General features: G+C 42.8%; 1 protein-coding gene across 2 annotated transcripts in view; it reads left to right on the forward strand.

Annotated features, from left to right (window-relative positions):
• The first annotated feature begins 95 nt into the window (after positions 1 to 95).
• The window catches only part of PHC3 (polyhomeotic homolog 3), a 30,674-nt gene continuing 10,149 nt past the window's right edge, over positions 96 to 20,620 (forward strand). The window contains exons 1-14 of one of the 2 annotated variants that reach the window (XM_021548261.2): positions 96 to 347; positions 6,089 to 6,282; positions 7,028 to 7,186; positions 8,585 to 8,662; positions 10,174 to 10,332; positions 10,801 to 10,899; positions 12,009 to 12,243; positions 13,646 to 14,520; positions 15,960 to 16,110; positions 16,421 to 16,674; positions 17,369 to 17,525; positions 18,788 to 18,902; positions 19,612 to 19,762; positions 19,847 to 20,078. In XM_021548261.2, coding sequence (XP_021403936.2) covers positions 299 to 347; positions 6,089 to 6,282; positions 7,028 to 7,186; positions 8,585 to 8,662; positions 10,174 to 10,332; positions 10,801 to 10,899; positions 12,009 to 12,243; positions 13,646 to 14,520; positions 15,960 to 16,110; positions 16,421 to 16,674; positions 17,369 to 17,525; positions 18,788 to 18,902; positions 19,612 to 19,762; positions 19,847 to 20,078 — 2,908 coding nt within the window. In that variant the 5' untranslated portion in view covers positions 96 to 298. Of the gene's footprint in view, positions 348 to 3,190; positions 3,266 to 6,088; positions 6,283 to 7,027; positions 7,187 to 8,584; positions 8,663 to 10,173; positions 10,333 to 10,800; positions 10,900 to 12,008; positions 12,244 to 13,645; positions 14,521 to 15,959; positions 16,111 to 16,420; positions 16,675 to 17,368; positions 17,526 to 18,787; positions 18,903 to 19,611; positions 19,763 to 19,846; positions 20,079 to 20,620 lie in introns of those variants that run through there. The other variant, XM_021548263.2, reaches the window with a different exon arrangement.

Raw genomic sequence — 20,620 nt, forward strand, 5'->3', positions numbered from 1 at the left:
CCGGGGCGGCGGCTGCGCGACCCCCGCGCCTCCAGCGCGCCCCGCCCGCGCCGGGCGGCACCACGCAGAAGCGGGGCCGGGAGGGGACGGCGCAGGAGCGGTGCCGAGAGGGAGCGCGGAGCTGCGCCAGGCGGCGCGGGAGGGCAGCGCAGGGTTTCCCCCGGCGGGGCGGAGCAGCCGCCCCGAGAGCGGCCGGGCGGCAGCTCCGCCGCCCCGGGATGCGGGTGGCAGTCCCGGGCGTGTCCCCCTGCGCTCTACATGGGCTCTTTCCGGCGGGACTCCGCACCTGTGGAGCGGGATGCTCCACGCCGCATCGGAGGGGGGGCAGCGGCGCCGGCGGCACCCAGGTAACCGGCAGCCCCGTAGCGGAGCCGCCGCAGCGGCCGCTCCCGGTCAGGCGGGTGTGAGAGCGCACGCAGTCCCTCCGCTCCCGCGGCCCCGTCGGGAACGGGGGCGACACCGCGGCGTGCGTCACTCCCGCACCCACAGTTGGTACGGCCCAGCGCGGAGCATGGCGGGCGCGAAGCGTGGCGCCGGCGCGGCGGGAGCGGAGCGGGGTCCGGGCTGAGGGACGCCTCAGCCGCGCGTGGCTGCCGCGATAGGGAACCAAGGAGGAAAACGTCCCGATGGGGCTGATCCCCTGCAGCGTGGGCAGCAGGGGATTCTCCAGCTCATCCTGAGCGCCTGCAGTGCTGCGGCCCTGCTCTGAGGTCTGGTCCATCCACAGAAGGACGTGTTGGTGCTGGAGCGAGTCCAGAGGAGGCAGAGGAGAGGGCCCAGGAATCGGAGCGTCTCTGCTCCGGAGACAGGCTGAGAGGTTGTTCAGCCGAGAGGCAGCAAGGCTCCAGGGAAACCTTAGAGCCCCCTCCAGTGCCTAAAGGTATCTCCAAGAGAGCCAGCGAGGGACTTGGATAAAGGCGTGGAGTGACAGGTCAAGAAAGAATGGCTTTAAATTTAAAGAGAGAACAGTTAGGGAGAAATTCTTCCCTGTAACGGTGATGAGGCCCTGACACACCTTACCCAGAGAGGCTGTGGCTGCCCCATGCCTGAAGTGTCCCAGACTCACCAGGTCGGATGGGACTTGGAGCAGCCTGGCAGAGTGGAAGGTGCCCCTGCCTATGGCAGGGGGTTGGAAGTGAATGGCATCTGTAGCCCTTCCAACCCCAGCCATTCTGCAATTGTCCTTGTTCTGAGGCTGAAAGAACCAGAGATGCCCATACTGGTAGTTCTTAGGAAGCAGATGCTGTCCACCCATGGACCAGGCTCTGCACCTGAGCTGTTTCGTAAACCAAACCCATCCCAGCATTAGGAAAACCAGCACCAGACACATCTAACTATGCGCCTTGGCAATCTGTTCACACCGTGACTCCTCCACTGTTGTGGTCGCTGCCAACCCAATATGGGAGGTGACAGAAAATTCAGGATTTTAGCACAAATCCATGGCAAAAGCAGCACACTGCCCTTTAGCAGCCAGCACAGAGCTGAGGGGCAACAGAAGCTGTTCAGAGGCAATGGCAATGCATTCCTTACAAAGACTGCTGACCAAAGGGTTTTCCGTGGGAATTCTGAAGACTTCCTGCAATGTGCACTGCCCACAATGAGTTAATTTCAGGCGAAGCTTTAATTCCCTTTTATCAAATGGCTGAGATATTTTTAAAGAAAATAACATGAAGGATGTGTTTCAACTAGGGATGTAGCAGGGTGGTTAAAAAAAGGTATTTTATTAAAGCTACAAATTATAATCCACCTTATCACTGCAAGCAGTATTTGCTCTCAGCTTTGCCTTTTTAACATCAATAGCTTTTTTGACAACACACATATGCTGCCCAGGACTTCCTGAACAGATTCATCTTTGAAAATAAGAACCTTTGGTTTTTTTTTCAGTTCTGGTAAAACAATTCCTTTTCCCCACTGCCTCCTCCAGTCAGCATCCACAGTCTTAGATCCCCTTTGTACAACAGGATCTACCATAGTGTATCTGAACTCACCCTTATATTGACCAAGACTTCTAAGATGTTTTCTTTTTCCTAGAGGATTTCAAGAGTATTTAAAAGTGGGTCATTTTCCCTACACCTTTATTTTTGACAAATGAAAATTCCCATTTTCTCCTGCTGAATTATGTCATATTTTATAGAAAGGAGCCATCCTCGTTAGACCTGTGGAATTGTCACCACTTGTCACAGGCATCTCACTTGTGCTCAGTGCAACTGTTTCACCTGTCAACAGTTTAAGCTCATCTCTAATGCTTTGGCAGGTATTTGAGTTTTGTTAGACACTTGCTTAGTCTCTTTTCTTTGCAAAGAACTTAGTTATCCCAACTAGCTGTTAGGTATCTGGCAATTTCCCCCCTCTTCTTAGAACCAAAGAATCATTTAGGCTGGAAAAGACCTCCAAGATCATTGAGTTCCAAATTTTGACCAATCCCCACCTCAACCAGAACAGAGCACTGAATATCACGTCCAGTTGTTCCTTGAACACCTCCAGGGATGGGGACTCCACCACCTCTCTGTGTAGTCTCCATCAAATGGCCTTCAATTCCAAATGGAATTCCAAAAGTCCATTCTAGGATTCCCCATTGTGGCCCCCACATCCCTGACCCTTCCATGGGGATCCCCCAGCCTGGCTTCTGTGGTGGATGCCCTAAGAAATGTCAGGATCATCAAGTCCAACTTTTAGCCCTCCACAGAACATGTCCGAGAGCCACGCCATGTGCCTGGATGCATTGTCCAGACACTCTGAACTCTCAGGTGTGGGAGTCACAGAGGATTTAGCCTGAAGGCACTTCCCAAAGTCAGCCAAATACAGGCTTCCTGTACTTACAGTACAAAGATTTGTATGTATCAGGTGCTAAAACAAGGCACGATGCAAGAGAGGTCATTAACTCATATTCACACAGTGCTTTGAGCTGGTGAGTGGCAGCCAGCAGAGCCTCAGAAAGGAAAGCCGAGATGCTCACGCCGTGATTAGTATGGACGCACTGCAGACAGTGTCTGAGCAACAGCTGCTAAATGTCGGAGTCTCTTGAAGGAGGTCCCCTGTTTTGCTGCACGCAGAGGGTTATTTGGGCTGAAAACACCGCACGTTCCAACGCCCCGGCCCCGCCGCCGCTCTCCCTCAGCCCCGGCCCCTCACCAACATGGCGGCGGGCCCCGTCACGTGCGCGGCGGCGGCCGCGCCCCGCGCGCGCGCGGCACCTCCCCCGTGAGGGAGGCGAGAAAATGGCGGCGGCGGCGGCGGCGGCGGCGCCCTGAGCGGCGCGTCCCAGGCGAGTGTCCCCGCGGGGCGCGCGGAGCGCGGGCAGCGGCCGCCGCGGGGCCCCGGCCGGGCCGCGGGGGCGGGGAAGCCGCGCCCTGACCGCGCCCCGCCGCCGGCCCCTCCCGCCCGCTCGCCTTTGCTCTCCTGAGGGGGCGGTGGCGGGGCCGGGCTGGGCGAGGCGGGGGTGAGGGTGGGGCAGCCCGGCCGGGGCGGGCGGGGGGCGGCCGGCGAGGGGCGAGCGGGGCCCCTCAGCGCGGGCCCGGTGCTCCGCGTGCCGTGGGGGGTATTCCCGCAGAGCACACCTTCGTTGTTATCATTATTTCTTATTTATTATTATTTCTGACCTCTCTCTCAAATACCGGAATGCCTGTAGGGGTTAGGCTTGGAAGAAATTTTTATTTAGTTTGGGTTTTGTTTTTTTGTGGTTTGGAGTTGCAGGGAGAGGTTGTGAATTGAAAAAAAAAAAAAAGGGAATAAGCCATGTGGTTGTGGATGGTTGTGGTTATGGGCTGTCAGCAGGGTTTGTTAGTTATTACCATGGCATTCACCAAAACTTTCCAAAACATGAATAATGACATTCTTATGTCTACTGTAAGGGTAGTTTGTTAATTGGTATAGAACATCAGGGTTTGTTTTTTTTACTTCATGTTGTTGCTTTGACCAAGAAAAATATAAAGAAACAACTTTGGAATATTTACCTTATGCACAATGTAACTTGAAGTTATGTGGTGTCTTGTACTGTTACTGCTTGAATAAATACGTATTTTCAATAGAGATTTCTGCTGTGCTTTGTATTTTGGGCTCACTTAAATGTGTAGTGGTTGTTTCAAATCAGTGTGTTTTCTAAAACTTACTTGGCGTTATGGAGATTGGTTTGAATTAACATTGTTCAGGGAGCATCATTGCAAGATCTTCATTAAACAAAATTAATTTTCTTACAAGGTAGCATCTGATACCTGCACAAGGTGCGGTGTCAGAGGAGAGATGGAGATGATGAGCAAAAATTCAGGAGCTTCTTACTGTACATCCTTTTTTCATTGTATGTCCTCTGTGAGAACAACCTGAGCAATGACAATACTATTTTTGAAATAATTTTGAGCGAAAGGATTAACAGCTGTCATGGAGTAAACTTGTGATGGATTAGTTATTAAGTGGGATATGTTACACATCTCGCTTATAACACACCAAAACTGTGGCTGAGAATTAAGGAAATGAGGCATGTATCAAGCTAATTTAACTGGTTGTATAATTCTGCAAAAACTAGCTAGACAAGTTATAAGTTGTAAGTATTTTGAGGTGCTTTTAATGTCCACTGAAGGAGACAGGATTTTTTAAAGATACTTTTCATTATGTGAAAGTAATGTAAAGTGGTTTGAGAAATGATGCTGGGTTTATTGCAGTTGGAGTGGGAACCCAATTGTTAACTTGTGCCCCGATGTAGGTATACAAGTGGCATCAGTAATGCACAACAGACCTGCATTTTTAACAACAAATTTCTTTTTTTCTTCAGTTCTGGTAGCAGGGATCTCTGCGTTCAAAGTGTCTTTGATTGCCAGAAATTTTCTTTCATGACAAAGTCCATGCAAGTGTCCAATACAAGAGTAGGCAAGAGGTCTTTAGGTGACCATGTGGGTGTTAGAGTTGAGCTGTTGCAGGTCTCCAGGAACTGCAGCACTATGTGCAGCCCTCTGCTTGCAGAGCAGTCGTGTTTTGGGAGGTGAGGGTGGCAGCCTGGCACTGTCCTGCTCTGCTTCCAGCTGTGTGAGTTGAACTCCTGATTATATTCCCATTTGATGCAGCGTCCAATGGACGGTTTGTTAAGAACTTGGCAAAGCTGCTTTTTTTCTAATACATTGCAGCTCTCTCTGATTATTTCTCTGAGCCCCTCTTTATGGTAAGAAACACATCTTCACAACCCTCCCTTTTTTTGGCATCCTTTGGAGAGCAATAAACAGCTACTATGTGATTTCCTTTTAATCATAATACAAAGACTGAAAAAGAAACTGCAGTAAACACCCCCATAACATACATTGAGTTTTGTGATTAATTTCAGTTATAAATATGACATTTTGTGCTCTGCAACAGAGGGAAGCCACATTAGACTGGGGAGGATCATTTGAGGTGCTTAAACAGGTAGTTTTTAATTTGGTTCTTGCTGTATTGTGTGAGCTACTGCTGTTAAAAGGATTTTTTCCTGTATCCTTTCCCTGTCTCTCCAAACAGAGCATTTCACTGGTAATTTTGGCCAACAGCAGGTTTTGCTCAGTGTCCAGGGTCAGCCAGCATTTTCAGTCCTGGGCTGGTGTGGGTGAGGAAGGTGCTACTGGTTCTGTGTAGTTGGCTGGAAATCTTGGATGTATTCCTAAATTAGTTCTTTATTGCTACTTATCATGGATCTTAGAAGATTATCACTACATCTCTCAAGAGATTGCGTCAATTAATAGCAAATTCTACAAACTAAGATTACAGAATCACAAAATAAGGACGTTGGAAGAGACCTCTAAGATCAGCCAGTTCAACCTATGCCCTAGCACCTCGACTAGACTATAGCACCATTAGTTATTAAGCAGGAATTCTATAGGCTTGGTGAGCCCCTGTGGAGGTTGCCCACAGAGGTTATGGCTGCCCCATCTCTGCCAGTGTTCAAGGCTAGGTTGGATGGGGCTTGAAACAATCTGGTGTATTTAAAGGTGACCCTGCCACGGCAGTGGGTGGGACAAGATGGTCTTTAAGGTCCCTCCAACCCAAACCATTCCGTGACTCTGTGTAATTTATCTTTTGAAAATCGTCCATTTTTCTGTCTCAGCAAAACATTCTTTTGCATTAAAATCAGATGTTCTGGCCTTGCTTGTGAACTGCTTCTGTGTCACTCCTGCCAGGCTGGACAAACGCTGCACAGCTATGGAGAATGAACCCAACACAACGACATGTTCTGCACCCACCACGACCGTCACCAGCACCTCCACTTCCCGCACGCCGCTGCCGCAGATCTCCGTCTACAGCGGCTCTGACAGACATGCTGTCCAGGTACTGGGCTCTGGGGCTTCCTCCTGTCCTGCACAGAGCTCTGAGCACAGGCATTGTGCAGTACTTCGCACAGCATTCACTTTCCATTCTTCAGTGCTGTTGTCTTTCTCAATAGCTGCCTTGCTGGTTTTCAGGAGGTGTTTACTGGATGGTCTCAGAGCACTTAAGGATAGTTCAGGGTAGGCCTGTATCCCAAATAAGAGAGGGGGAAATGCTGTGATAGGAAGTTTGGTTTGTTCACCATTTGCTGAAGGTGCAGATTATTAACATACACTTTTGCAAAATGCAGCTTTTTGTTTGACCAACTTTGACTAGAGGGATCCTAAGTATTTGTGTGGGTAGGTCCTGCTTGGGATCCAGCCCCCTCTTGCTGTTCTTTAAATTAGGTCTCCTTGAACTCTGTACACGCCATTCTGTTGTGTTTGATAATTGGGTTTCTCACACACTACTCTGATCTCTCAAAAAGCAGAAGATGATGTAGGATGTGTTGACAAGCAGCTGAGAGGCTGAGATGATGTGTTGGGGATGATACTGTATTGTCAGGCTGTCCTTGAGAATGTGAATATATTGATGTTGACAATACTCTGTCACTTGGTCAAGAACAGTGAGGGGGCAAGTTCAGTATGACATAATTGGTGTGAAAAAATTTATTTGGCTTTATTTCCTCATAAAGGTAAATTTAAATAACATGTCAGCATGGTGCGTGCTTTGTAATTGTAATTAATTACCTACTGATTCATCACAGGTTATTCAGCAGGCCTTGCATCGTCCTCCTAGCTCAGCTGCTCAGTACCTCCAGCAGATGTATGCAGCCCAACAGCAGCATTTAATGCTGCAGACTGCTGCTCTGCAGCAGCAGCACTTAAGCAGTACCCAATTTCAGAGTCTGGCAACTGTTCCACAGGTGAGAGTGAAGATTGCTGAAAAAGAATCATGAATTGTCCAGAGCAGGGCTACAGTCATTGTCAAATGTAATAACAGCTTAAGTGCCTGAGCTTAATGCCTCATGATAATTCACTGTTATATTTTAATGATGTTGTTGTTTTAAATTGTATCATCCTCCAAACTGTTTGGAGGATTTTGTTCAGTGGTATAGATGCTCCAGTAGGCAACCATTCCATGCTTTATTGCATACATTATAATGCATCATGTAAACCATCAAGCAGTAATAAAATTAATATTAAAAGTAGACAGCTTCAATCTTCATCCCATGATTTTCTCTAAAAGTTGGTGGGAGAAGCAATGAATGGCATTGTATCTTAGTGAAATAAAAAATAATAAACATCTGGCATCTTAGTGTGTTTTGCCTCACATCTGGCTGCATTATAAGTAATGGCAAATTAGATTTTAACCCTGAGTGTGAAAATTTAGGAGGTAAATGACATTTCATATCTGAAACACAGCTTTTAACATCAGTGATCACTGGAGGAGACCCATTTTGAATTAAATCAGTGGCAAGATTTCCTTTGACCTCAGTTTGCCTTGGATTGAGAATACGATCTTGCAGAGAGAGGTGGTTGTTAATGATTTTACACAGGGAAATGTTAAATGGCATTATGGACCTCAGGGATATGGCTGTTTGGTGTCAGAACTGACTCATTTTTGCTCCTGGCTTTTTCTTCTATACCTTTTTTTATTAGATTGTGGTAATATTTCTGTGGTAATTTTTTTTTTGTTGTGATGGATTTCTATGTGGATATACAGTAACTGAAACAGAGCAGAGAAAATCAGGTTGGGAAAGGCTGAGAAGTTTTGGTTCTGTTCATACAGAAGCCTAAATCACTGTCCCTGATATTCATCTTAAGGGCTGGAATAGCATCCTGTGACACACACTTTATGTGCATACATAAGTTACCATTCCAGAATATGAGGCTGCTCTGTACAGCATTTATATATTTTTAGAAGGTTCTAATCACAAGAAAATTATTACATGAGTTTTAATAATGACAGTTTTTTATGATACTGCATTTTAAGTTCTGAGCACCATAGGTGGTGAGGTGATCTCTTAGCTCCATCATTAGCAGTTTGGAAGACTTTACCTCTGATCATTTTTCTTCAGGTCTTGATCTGAAAGAATTACATGCCTGAAATTTGGTAGGACTTCAAGGAACTTAGCAACTTGCAGATAGTATTCCATAGTGCAGAGTGCACTTTGCTGAAAACTATTTCCACTGAGTAAAGCTCTGTTAGCTCAGAGAAAGGTAAAGGTAGAGAGAGCTGTTTCTGATGGTTTGTGCAATAAAATGAACATCACTTAAGCACTTTCTGATTTCACTATTTGACACATATTCTTGCTATTTAGGCAAGCCTGTCAGGTGGGAGGCAATGTACTTCCCCCACTGGGAGTGTCACTCAGCAGTCAAGCATGTCGCAGACCTCGGTACGTAACTGCACCAAGCCCTCCCTCCATTCCCAACCCTGCTTGGTTGTTATATGGCTACAGGGAAAACCAGAAAATATTAACAGCATTTCAGTTTGTATTGTTAAAATTAATACTACAGACACAGTGAGCAGTATGATGACTCTGTACTAAGTTCTGGATGCCGTCTGTGATTGTTGGTGGCCAGTGTTGGCTTCCCAATTCCCAGACCCCTCTTAATGCTTTGAGGGGCAGCTGCTCACTCCACAAGCACCAGTGGCTGTTCAAACTCCTGCAGAAATCACTCCCTGAGCTCTCATCTCTACATGATTTCTTACTGGATTTTCTACCTTAGTTTCTTTATTCAGGGCACTACTGTAGGTGAAAATCGTAACTGTGTATCAGGGATTAAATTGCACAAAATCTAAAGAATCCAAGTCAATGCTCACATATTTATGAAACTGATTAAATGTTTATAGCATTCATTCTTTTATTGATTATCATCTTTTATCATTCATCTTTTTTGCAGTTTCACTTCCCATATGCTAGGCATGTGCTCCGATTTCAGTTATGAGCAGCTCTATGTTCAGTTCATGCTGTATTTCTTTAAGTGCCATTGTCAGACATGCACAGTATCTTCTGTATAGTTTTACAGCTGTCTGAAGTAGGATTTGTTAGTCCTACAGACATCCTGCTTATTAATCGTACCCTCAAGCTGTTCATGACTCCAGTGCATAGCTTCAGTGATTTAACTGTGTATTTTTTTAAGCTCTCATAGCTTGGCTTGGCTTACAGTTGTTAAAAGTAAAAGCATTTATTCATTAAATTTCAGAGGGAAATTCTATTAAGATGTCTGATGTTAAACTAACAAAATAATTGGGCTGGGTTTTTTCAAGGAAATCCTTTAAGTAAGTGATGAAAAAGAGCTGGGCACTTAACTCTGTTAGACTGATTAGAGAAAAAAAGAAAAAGCAAAGACACAACAGCTTCTTTTTTGAAGAAGATGCTAAAGAGTGGTTCTTGAGCATTTAATGTGAAATTGGAAAAGTTATTGGTCTTCAGTAGTTTTTCAGTGTGTGTATGTGAAATGAGGATTGAAAATCTGTAAGTAGTGGCACAAAGAAGCGTCCTGATCAGGTTGCATAGTAGATGATACCAGTCAAGGCAGTTAATATAAACATTTAAAGGTCTTAAATTTAAACTTCAGGTGTTTTTTCTTAAAATATTGAAATCTCATTCTACATATTCAGTAAATGTTTATTTCTATGAGACATATTTTTCAGACTTCATATCATTGTTTATACTTGTAACTGCTTATTATTAGTTACTGCAAAGTGGTTGCTTGCAGTTTAAGAATAAAAATGTACAATCTTACCAGAATCCAATTTTGTGATGATTGGCTCAATATATTTTTGATATCTTCACAGTCCAGAGATTTCAACTGCCCCTGCCATTTTTGTCAAGGGCTTTCTGGCTTTAGACCCTAGGGTGATGGAATTTCCATGACAGAAGCAATGTTTTTGTTTCCTTAGATTAACCTCTCCACCTCTCCTACACCTGCACAGATAATAAGCCGTTCTCAGACCTCCAACACCACCAGCAGCAGCATCACCCAACAGACGATGTTGCTGGGCAGCACCTCTCCCACCCTGAGTGCCAGCCAGGCTCAAATGTATCTACGAGCTCAGATGGTAAGTTTTGATTACAGTCCTTGCCAAGTTTGGCTTTGGTCTCTCCCTGTTGGAAGATCTAAGCTCTCTTTCTTGAATATAGTAGATATTGGGCTGCTCTGTTGTCTTTTTTTTTCCTCACTAATTTGTAGTATTGAAGGGAAAGTCTTCTTATGTGCTTGTATGAAAGTTCATAGCTGTGTTTTTCTACCTCAAAGATTTTTCTCAACTTGCAGAACCAATATAATATTTGTTTACATTATTCTCTTTTGTTTTCTTTGTTTCTATTCTCTATAATTTTCTTTGTTTACTAAAATTACCATAATAAATAGTTCTTTAAATAAATTAATCTAAAAGTAAAAAAGTAAATCTTAGAAGCTGTGCATCAATATGTGTACATATGGTATCTCTTTAAGATACTGCATTTCTTTCACAGATAGTAAAAATTTTCAGTCTGTTACCATGTATTTTTTTTTTCTTGGTTAACAGCTTATTTTTACTCCTGCGACCACTGTGGCTGCTGTCCAGTCTGACATTCCTGTTGTCTCCTCATCCTCCTCATCTTCCTGTCAGTCTGCAGCTACTCAGGTGAGCTTGTCTAAACTTATTGAAGGTCTGCCCTGTTGAGTAGGACAAAAATGAAAAGTAAGGAAATGTTGTGCTTTGGTTTTTCTTGCTTTACTGTCACCCCAGACCAGAAAGCAGATGAGCCTGCTGGGGTGGCTCTGCCAAACTCCAGCTGAGTCACCTTACCTGTGAAGGTGTGCTGAAGGATTTGTCCTCACTGGGGCAGGATGGCAGTAAATGCATTCTGCATTCCAGTGAGGAAGCAAGCACAGTTGTATGGGATTGAATGTGCCCTGTGGTGACACACAGAGCAGTGAGAAGTGAAATGTAAACTGCCTGCTCATTACACAGTACTAACTGTTGAGTGTGTATAGTATTATGTAATCAAAATAGGGAATGGTGATAATAATTAGTCCTCTTTTTCATGTAAAAAACGATGTAAATTAGTGCTACAAGGGTAGGCATTATCCTTGAAAATGAAATTTTCATTAGGATTGGAGATCTGGGGTAGTTATGTGCAGAATCTGGGTGTGCTAACAGACTTCAGTGAAAATGATCCTTGACTGACGTATATTTCAGAAAGCAAACCTTTTGTTTCATGTTATACTGGTGGTGTCATGATGAGAAGGGAGGTTAATATTGGTTAATTTGGAGGTTCATATAGAAACAAAGGTCTCAGTTTTGTTAGGCTATAGATAATAGAGAAGACTCTGGTCCCAGTGACCACCCAAGGCTCTGGTTTATAGTGGTGTCTCACAAACCACTGCACTTCTGCAGTGTCTGTAAAAGTAAAATTGCCTTTGCTTAAGATGTCTTGTGTCACTTACTTTGAAGGCACAATAAAAGAGAAAAATAAAAGTTTTAATTCAAATTAATTAACAATTTTCACTTCTTTTAAAAATCCAATAAGGGAAAAAAGACTTCTGTATTTATCACTAAAGTAATAAAGATCTCTATCCTTCTCTAAATGTTATGGCTTTAAAGATACTTTGATATGCAGATTTTTAGCTTCTTGTAATCACATGGGATGAGAAGCATTACAAAATGTAATTTTTTTCGCTGTTTTTGTCTGATGTGTATCATAGCTATTTATAGAGTTTGAGTCTTTTCATGTTTTGCCCATTTCCCAGGTTCAGAACTTGACGTTGCGCAGTCAGAAGCTGGGTGTGTTGTCAAGTTCACAGAATGGCCCACCAAAGAGCAGCAGTCAAACTCAGTCCCTGTGCCCCAGCAAGGCTGTCAGCAGCTCCAAGGGCAGCCAGCCCGAGCCCTCGGAAAGCAATAGGAAAGGCGAGAGCCCCACCGCCGAGTGCCGGAGCACGCCGGCCACACGGACATCCAGCATCCACCACTTAATCACACCAGGTGGGACCAATGTGGAGCTACAGGAAACTGACTGTAGATCACAGTTCTGTCAGGGTTCAGTGTTATTCCACATGATCAGAGTGCAGATTTTATTAGTAAATTCACTTATTTGTTGGTCTTAGATGTTGCATGGGATTTTGATTAAGCAGAAGCAGGAGTGTTCTTAAATCACAATACATGCACAATATATCAACTGCAATTCGCTGTAGAGTCACAGCACAAATGATTCTCATTCCTAGTCTCTCTCTGTATATTCATTCTTGGGACATGCCATCCCATCTCTAGGCAGCAAAATGTGGGCTGAAACCACCTCAAGCCTCTTGCTCCCATCTAAATAAATTTTAATTGTGGTTTGTTTCTTTTTTCTTTGTTGTCTGTGTCATGAGAATGTTCTTATATCGAGTACTTTTATAAACCCATAGGTAACAGTGCTAAAATTTTAGTATTTTCTATCAAGATAAATCAAAATAACCCGTACTTGGTTAGAGAGGCACTTACACTGCATGCATTGTACTTGCATCTTAGCTTTCTTATTTTGAAAAAGTGATGGTAGTCTAGACAATTGGTCTGAATTCTGTGGAATGTAGCTTGGCTCAATGGCAGCTTTTAGAGAAAGAGGGGGACTTGGAGGCAGACATTCTGGAGGTATTGAACTCTAGTGCTCTCAGAACTCACATTGGTAGGAAAAAAACCCTCATATTTAGTAGCAGAACAAATCAAAAAAGCGACATAAATTTATTGTTTCTCAAGTGGACAAAACAAAGCAAGAAGAGGTTTGCATGTGGAGGAAAATGTGTGTGCTGTAAGAAATGGCTGGTGAGTCACTGGTTCACTTAAAGGTGATGATTTCTCTAGAAGCTGCACTATTTTTAGGTTTGTGCCTCTCAGTTGCTGTGTTCAAGTTCAGGCAAATGCTTTCAATGGTAAATTTATACTAAACTCTTGGAATTTTATTAGTCTCTTAGCATAGTATTATCTGAAGTTTGACTTAACAGTTATCAGCAAATCCTGTTGTACTTATAATTTCTTGTCTGTTTCAAAGGAAAGGTTAAATCCATTTAAAGTTGTGTGCAATTCTTAAATAAGGCTGGATCACCAATAATCTTAGACCTAGCAGCAAAAAGATAAGTTTAGCTACTTCTTTATAGAAGGTACCTATATGTAAAAAGCATGGTCATATTCATTTGTTCATTGCTGCATTTTGCTTTGGAAATTGATATACTACCCTAATAAATTGTTCTTGTGTTCTGTGTGTTGTCAAAGAAGAGATTTTTAAACAAATATTTGAAGTGGTAAAGATATTGTGCTGATCTTTAAAGTGAGAATTTTTGAGGTATTTTACAATATTTTCAGAACTTGAAGAAATAAATACTAATTGTCACTTTTCCCCCTTCCCTCACAGCTTCATATTCTCCATTGCAACCTCATTCTCTAGTAAAACATCAGCAGATCCCACTTCATTCACCACCTCCAAAGATTTCCCATCATCAGCTGATCCTGCAGCAGCAGCATCAAGTCCAGCCGATTGCGCTTCAGACTCCTCCGGGCCAGGAGCCGCCTCCGTCCCAGCACTGTCTGCCCCTCCCCAGCCATGCGCTGCCTCCGGCTCCCAGCAGCGTCCCGTCCCACTGCTCCCCTATCCACGTCCATCCTCCGCCTCTCACGCTCTCTCCTACCCCGTCCCAGTCAGCTCAGCAGTCAGTGGTGGTGTCCCCTCCGCCGTCCCACTCCCCGAGTCAGTCACCCACCATAATTATTCACCCTCAAGCCCTTATCCAGTCCCAGGCCAGCTCCCTGGTGCCGGCGGCTCTGCAGCCCGAGCCGGCCGCTCCGCAGGCGGCTGCCGCCAGCCCCGTGCGGCCGCCGCAGCCGCTCAGCCTCCCGCAGCACCTGCCGCTCCCGCCCTCGCCCGCCGTGCACATCGGGGCCGTGGAGCCGCCCAGCTTGGTTTCCCCGGGCCAGCAGCTCGTGTCCTCCACGCCACACCAGCAGTATCCAGCCCTGCAATCCGCTCCCATCCCTCTAGCAGCTCCGCCTCAGCTCTCGGCATCCTCAACCCAGATTCAACCGCTGCCCTTGCAGTCTGTGCAGTCGTTACAAGTGCAGCCTGAAATTCTGTCCCAGGGCCAGGTTTTGGTTCAAAACACTTTGGTTTCTGAGGAAGAACTTCCTGCTGCAGAGGCTTTGGTCCAGCTGCCGTTTCAAACTCTTCCACCGCCACAGACGGTCGCAGTAAATCTGCAGGTGCAGCCGTCAGTTCCGATTGAAACTCCAGTGGTGAGTGGTAACATTGCATCCTTTATTCTTTCCCTGGGCTCCTCCAGAGCTGTGAGTCAGGCCCATTCACTTCAAAGCGATCTAAATCAGGTGCTAGACAGAGGTCAAGAAACCTGTTGATTACAGAACTGAGTTTTAAGAAAATAATAGACTTTTCCCCGTCTGATTCATATTTTGGTTTGGGTTTTTTTTTGTTGGCTTTTTGTAATGGATCATCAGTCAAGAATATCAACCAGGAATCATGAAAATGTAAATTTTACGTCTAAAAATCTTGTTTCTTAATGACATTACAATTTGTTTGAAGTTTAAAAAAGTAAGTTAATATATGACAGTGCTTACGTAAAGAATTTTGGTAAATGTGACGTAAGGACTGTAAACTTTCACCTCAATAAAAATAGACTTTGATTAGGAGAACAATCTGACTGGGTGGAAGGTGCATATCAGGTTATTAAGATGATTAATTTCTGGATTATTTATTTTGTACTAACATTAAAAATATCCTCTTCATAAAAGAATAGGGGAATTTTGATGGTGTTTCGGCAAATCCCATCACCACCATTTAATTTGGTTCAGAGTTTGTCTCAGATGTCTGCAGTTTGTAATTGAAGATTTTGCCTTCAATCACTGGATTAAAATTGTGTACAGGAAAATAAAATATGCAAATAAGACTGGCATTTAAGATGGCATTGCTGGGCTTTAATAGTAAAATGCTAATGAGATTAAGATGAGCAAAAGAATCAGCAGCTCTTGTAGGCTTTTTTGAGGCTATCAAGAGGTTAAGGAAGGAGGTGTGCTCTTAATTTTCAATTTATTTTAAGAGAGTAATAACCTCAACTCTGGTATTCCATGGAGAAAATTGGGCAAAAGAGTAGGCGCCAGGTTTGCTTTTGACAGGGTGGTGTTTTACATTTTAATCTGCTAAACTGACTATCAGGAATTTATGTAAGTTTTTTTCAATACTTTTGAGGGAAAGACCTTAAAATCTCTTACAACCTCTAATGCTTGATAGCCTTGGTGTGCTCTTCTGAAATACTCAGCTTGATTACACTTCTGTATAAGATAGAACAATTTGCAGACTGGTCATTAAACTTGCATTTTGCAGATGCATTTAAATAACATCAAATGTATGTGTAAATAAAAATTAGCAGTAAACTATACACATAAGATACTTAAAAAGTCAAGTTCTCTGCTCTGTATGATTGGAGAACTGTACTTCTTTATGTATTGCTGTTTGTAACAAAATACTTTCATTTTACTGTCATAGATATTGTGATGTCCTCAGAGTTCATTGTTTGATATGCATTTTGGGAACTAGTATTTTATTAAAATATTAATATATTTGATCTGGTAATTTATTTTTAAAACTGTATTTATGCAACTCTTTTAAGGTGTTAAGATAGAATGGAAATCTCTCTAAAGCAATAGTTTGTTGGATGCAGATTTACCAAGTGGAGAATATGTGTGAAGAGGAGATGCCCGAGGACTCAGATTGTGTCCACATGGCAAGAACACCTACACCACCCACCTTGTCCCCACCAGCCATAACCTTGGGTAATGGAGAGGCTCTTAATTCAGAAGATCCTTTGTCAGGTGAGGACAAATGCCAAACTAAGATAGCTTTTGATTTTGTGATTTGTGTCAGTAATTAATGGCCAGCTATGTTTGTAGTTAGCAGGTACTGAGTAAAGGAAAATGTTTACATGAGGAGGGTGTGGAATAGTCTGTGAGATAAGCTATCTTATTTTAAAAGTGGAATCTACAAAGCCTAGGGAAGAGTCTGTGTTAGGGGTTGATGGGTGCAGAGATGAGTTTTGGGGATTTATCACCTCTTACTTCCTGATTCTGAGCCAGTGGTTGGACATAAGTGATAAAACATAACATATTTTGTTATTTCTTGCAGAACATGGGGGACTGCCTTCAGTGACATCATCAGTCAGTGCCTCAGTAATTAAATCTCCATCTGATCCTTCCCATGCCTCTATTCCACCACCACCTCTTTTGCTTCCAGCAGCAACGACAAGGAGCAGCAGCACATCCATGCCCAATAGCATTCCCAGCCTAGAAAATAAACCTCCACAGGCTATTGTTAAACCCCAGATCCTGACCCACGTCATCGAAGGCTTTGTGATTCAGGAGGGGTTGGAGCCATTTCCTGTAAGTCTAAAAGTTGCTAGGAATTTTTTACTAGTAATCTTTGAAATTAACTCACTGTAAGAATGATGTTATTTGTGGCTGCTTGATACTTAGATCTTGAGTTATGTTTCAGATGTTGGTTTTGACCACTGATTGGTGACTTGAGTCATAGGCTGTATCTGGAGATAACTACAGAGAGTGGGTTTAGGCTACCATTTGGAATAACTTTTTTATATTTGTCTACCTCCTAGATCCCTCTATTTAAGTGATATCTTAATTTGAACCTCAGAGTTGAGTCTGTTAAAATTCTAAAATGCTACAATTTGTTGTTTCAAGCACTGGCAAGCTCTTAAATGGGCTGTGTGTAATTAGTGCTGTGTCTGGTAAGAAGTACCATTGACAATTTCAAATCACAAACTGACAATTTAAAGCCTGTCTTTTTAATTTAGTATGTGTCTCATTTCCCATTCCTTCATTTCTGTAGATATAATGTGTTTCTCCCTTTGTTAAATATAATTGTAACCTGCAGAGCAGGAGCGAGTCTTAATTTGTTTGAGAAATAAGCTTTAGCACAATGTAATTACACTTCATTGATACAAAGTAGAAACTGATCACCTTCTCAGTTACAACTGTTAAGTCACAAATAGTGTTTTTAATTATTCACTGTTGTGAATAATGTTAATTACTCACTGTTGTTTTTCTTTTATTGCACTAGGTCAGTCGTTCATCTTTGCTGGTGGAACAGCCTGCAGAGAAGAGATTGCTGGTGGAGGGTCAGATCATGAGTGTGGTGTGTGTTGAATCAGACTTGCAGAACACAAAACATGCAGAAAATTCATCAGACACAGAGATAGAGGATATGATTGCAGAAGGTTTGTAGTTTTTGTTTAAATGCCCATTTCCCCCCTCCAGTTCTGTGTGCTATGAAATGGGAATCAAACTGTGGCCTGGCCCAGAAAAGACAAGTTATTCTGTGAGCACACAGAATAACTTGTATAAATTCATCTAAGATTTGAAAGTTCAGAATTTTTTAGCCACCCCTGGGTTTTCTTTCCTTATTGCACCAGAGCTGTTTTTGGTGAACTGCTTAAATTTAGTCTTAATGCAAGTGTTTCTTTCATTCTCTTAAAATAGTTCTAGTCCTTCCATATCAAAACTCTTTGCAGCAGTTATTTTGTCCATAATTTGTTTAATTAGATGTTAATTCAGTTTTCATTTCAGTATGAACACCATGCTGTTTCTCAGATTTCGGACAGCTTGTCTGTTTTGTGGAACTATCCAAACACTCATAGTTTTGGGTTTAGTTTTGGTTTAGCTCCTTACAGCTGGTGTTAGGTTTATGTAGAGTATTTGTAGCTACTCATTAGATGAGCTGGTAGGAAACATCCAACATGGAGACACGTCCACATCCACATCACGTGAGTAAGGGAAATTTTCTAATAGTAAATAAGGGTATGATTGTGTGTGTGGCAGAAACACCCTTCAAATACCCTTCTCAGTATTTCCAGCTCTTTGCTGCACTAGTGCATTTTGTAGATAAGGAAAAGGGTCATCTCACCTCACCAATAAGAGAAAAATGCTGTGTAACAATAAGCTGTAGATCAGCAGATGTCATAATACTTTTTTTTTGTTACATGCAGATTATCTTTTTCATAGATTGAATGTTATATATATTCAAGATTCAATGTTTTTTTCACTTTCACAAGTCCCTTTGGTTGTAGCAGCTGCTTCTTCAAAGTACTTTAAAAGGTTAATTCATTATGTCATTACAGGAGAGTTTGCATTTATACTATGGAAGGTCTGATTCTCATAATGAATTCTTTATAAGGAATGTAACCCTTCTTTTTTAATTGCTTGCTATGTTTGAGGGCAGACCTTCTCATGGATGGCTTGAAATGCAACAAAAAACTGATTAAGTTCATTGAATAACTTAATTGAAGGTTCATTAAGGTTCAGTCTGCTCAAGATCTTTTCTAGGCAGAATATACTTGCTTAGCTTTGCATAATTGTCTATTAATCAAAGTATTTAATTGAATGCATTAAATATTTGAAGATCTTTTGCCTGCTTGAGGTGAGAGATGTGAACATAATTTTGTGTCATTGAAACTGACTTTATTCGTCATTCCTTCTATAGAGGGACTGGAGGAAATTGAAAATGATCTTCTGAAGTGTGAATTTTGTGGAAAAATGGGATATCCCAATAAGTTTCTGCGATCAAAAAGATTCTGCTCCACATCCTGTGCCAAAAGGTAACTATGTAATTATTGTTTATCATTATCTGGTTAATGGTTTAATCTCTCCTGGTTGAGAGAGCAAGAATTCACAGTCAACCTCTGAACACAAAATCTTCCATTATAACAACTGGAAAGTTGATGTTTAATGCCATAAGTTTTAGAAACAGGGAATAGTTTCCCATTTCTAGTTGCTGCTTAGCTCTTTTTTGGCATCAGTGTGTCTGGGCATGACCTTTCTCATATGTCTGCTGTGTTCCCATTTAGATAGTGGGAATATATATTTTTGATTTGCTACTTCTTGGGACACCACCAGCAAAATAATCTCAAAGATATTTAGTCTTTTTATCTTAACATGGGATATTTGCCTCTATCCTCCTTTGACTGGGTATCAGCTAGGTAGAGAAAATGGAGCCAGAAAATATAATGTGATTTTAGGTTTTCAGTGGACATTTCAGAGCAGAACCATACTATGCAATAAAATGCAAAGGTATTTCTAAGAATGGGAAGGAGAGACATCTTCCAGGGGTAATCTGGATGTATTTGATCCCACAATGAGATGAGGGTTTTGATGAAATAGCCTTTGAGATACCTTTCTCTTTTATTTCTATGACAGCTGTTGTTGTAATTAAGCAGCATTTCTACAACACTGTGATTTTATGGTTACTTGATTGAATTCAGTCCAAAAAACTCCTAGTGCATTATTGAATATATCTTACTTCTTTAGGCACAGCCTTAGTTGCACTAAGAAATTTGGGCTGTTTCCATCAGACAAGACCAGTCGTTGGAATCGGAAGTCAGATAGCCAAAGTCTTGGGCGACGCGGGCGTCGGCCGAGTGGCCCTGAGGGGGCATCACGAGATCATTTTCTTAGACAGGTCTGTGGAATATTTGCTTAAAACTATGGCACTGCTTGGGGAATTGCAAATAAAGCCTAATACTGTAGTTACTACGTTTTCCAGCTTCCAATTACTTATCCATCTGCAGAAGAAGATCTGGCTCCTCATGAAGACGCTGTTCCCACGGCCATGACCACGCGGCTGCGGAGGCAGAGTGAGAGGGAGAGGGAGCGGGAGCTCCGGGAGCTGAGGATGCGGAAAATGCCAGAGAGCATCGACCTCCTACCCGTGGTGCAAACTGACCCCTCAGTATGGACTGTCGATGAAGTCTGGGCCTTTATACATTCTCTGCCTGGTATGGAAGGGGCAATAAATTGTTCTGTTGTTTTTAACAATGAAGTTCCTTGCTTTATAGCAGCACTGTGATAAGGAGGTGATGTAGTAACAGCAGCAGCAGTGTTAGCTGGTGATAGAGACTGGAATGTGATTTGTTTCCTCTTGCTTGTTCCTTCAGCACAAATCCCATGTTGATAGAACTAGTCCCACTTCTGCTGTTGCATCCCAGCTGATGGAGATTAGAGCTGTTCCTTCCTTCAGTCTGACTTCTCTCAAGAGGTCAGTAGAGAGATCAGACACACTTCCTCTGTGTTACACTGCTTTCTTCTCTTCCTTTCTCACTTCCTTCTTCTCTTTCTTCCTCCCTTGCTGATTATTCAGTAGAAAAAGCAAGAGCAGTGTTACTTCCCTTGATACAACTGAAAAGTTTGGAAGACCTCTCATGATACAAGTCATTAAAAAAGAATAAGCAAGTTTCTGCTATAAAGTTAAGATTTGTTTTGCGTAGCTTTGCTCAGAGATCTTCTGCCTAGAAACTCTGCATGCTGCTAGTATCAGTTT

Source organism: Lonchura striata, chromosome 10 (genome assembly GCF_046129695.1).
Source record: "Lonchura striata isolate bLonStr1 chromosome 10, bLonStr1.mat, whole genome shotgun sequence".
NCBI lineage: Eukaryota > Metazoa > Chordata > Aves > Passeriformes > Estrildidae > Lonchura > Lonchura striata.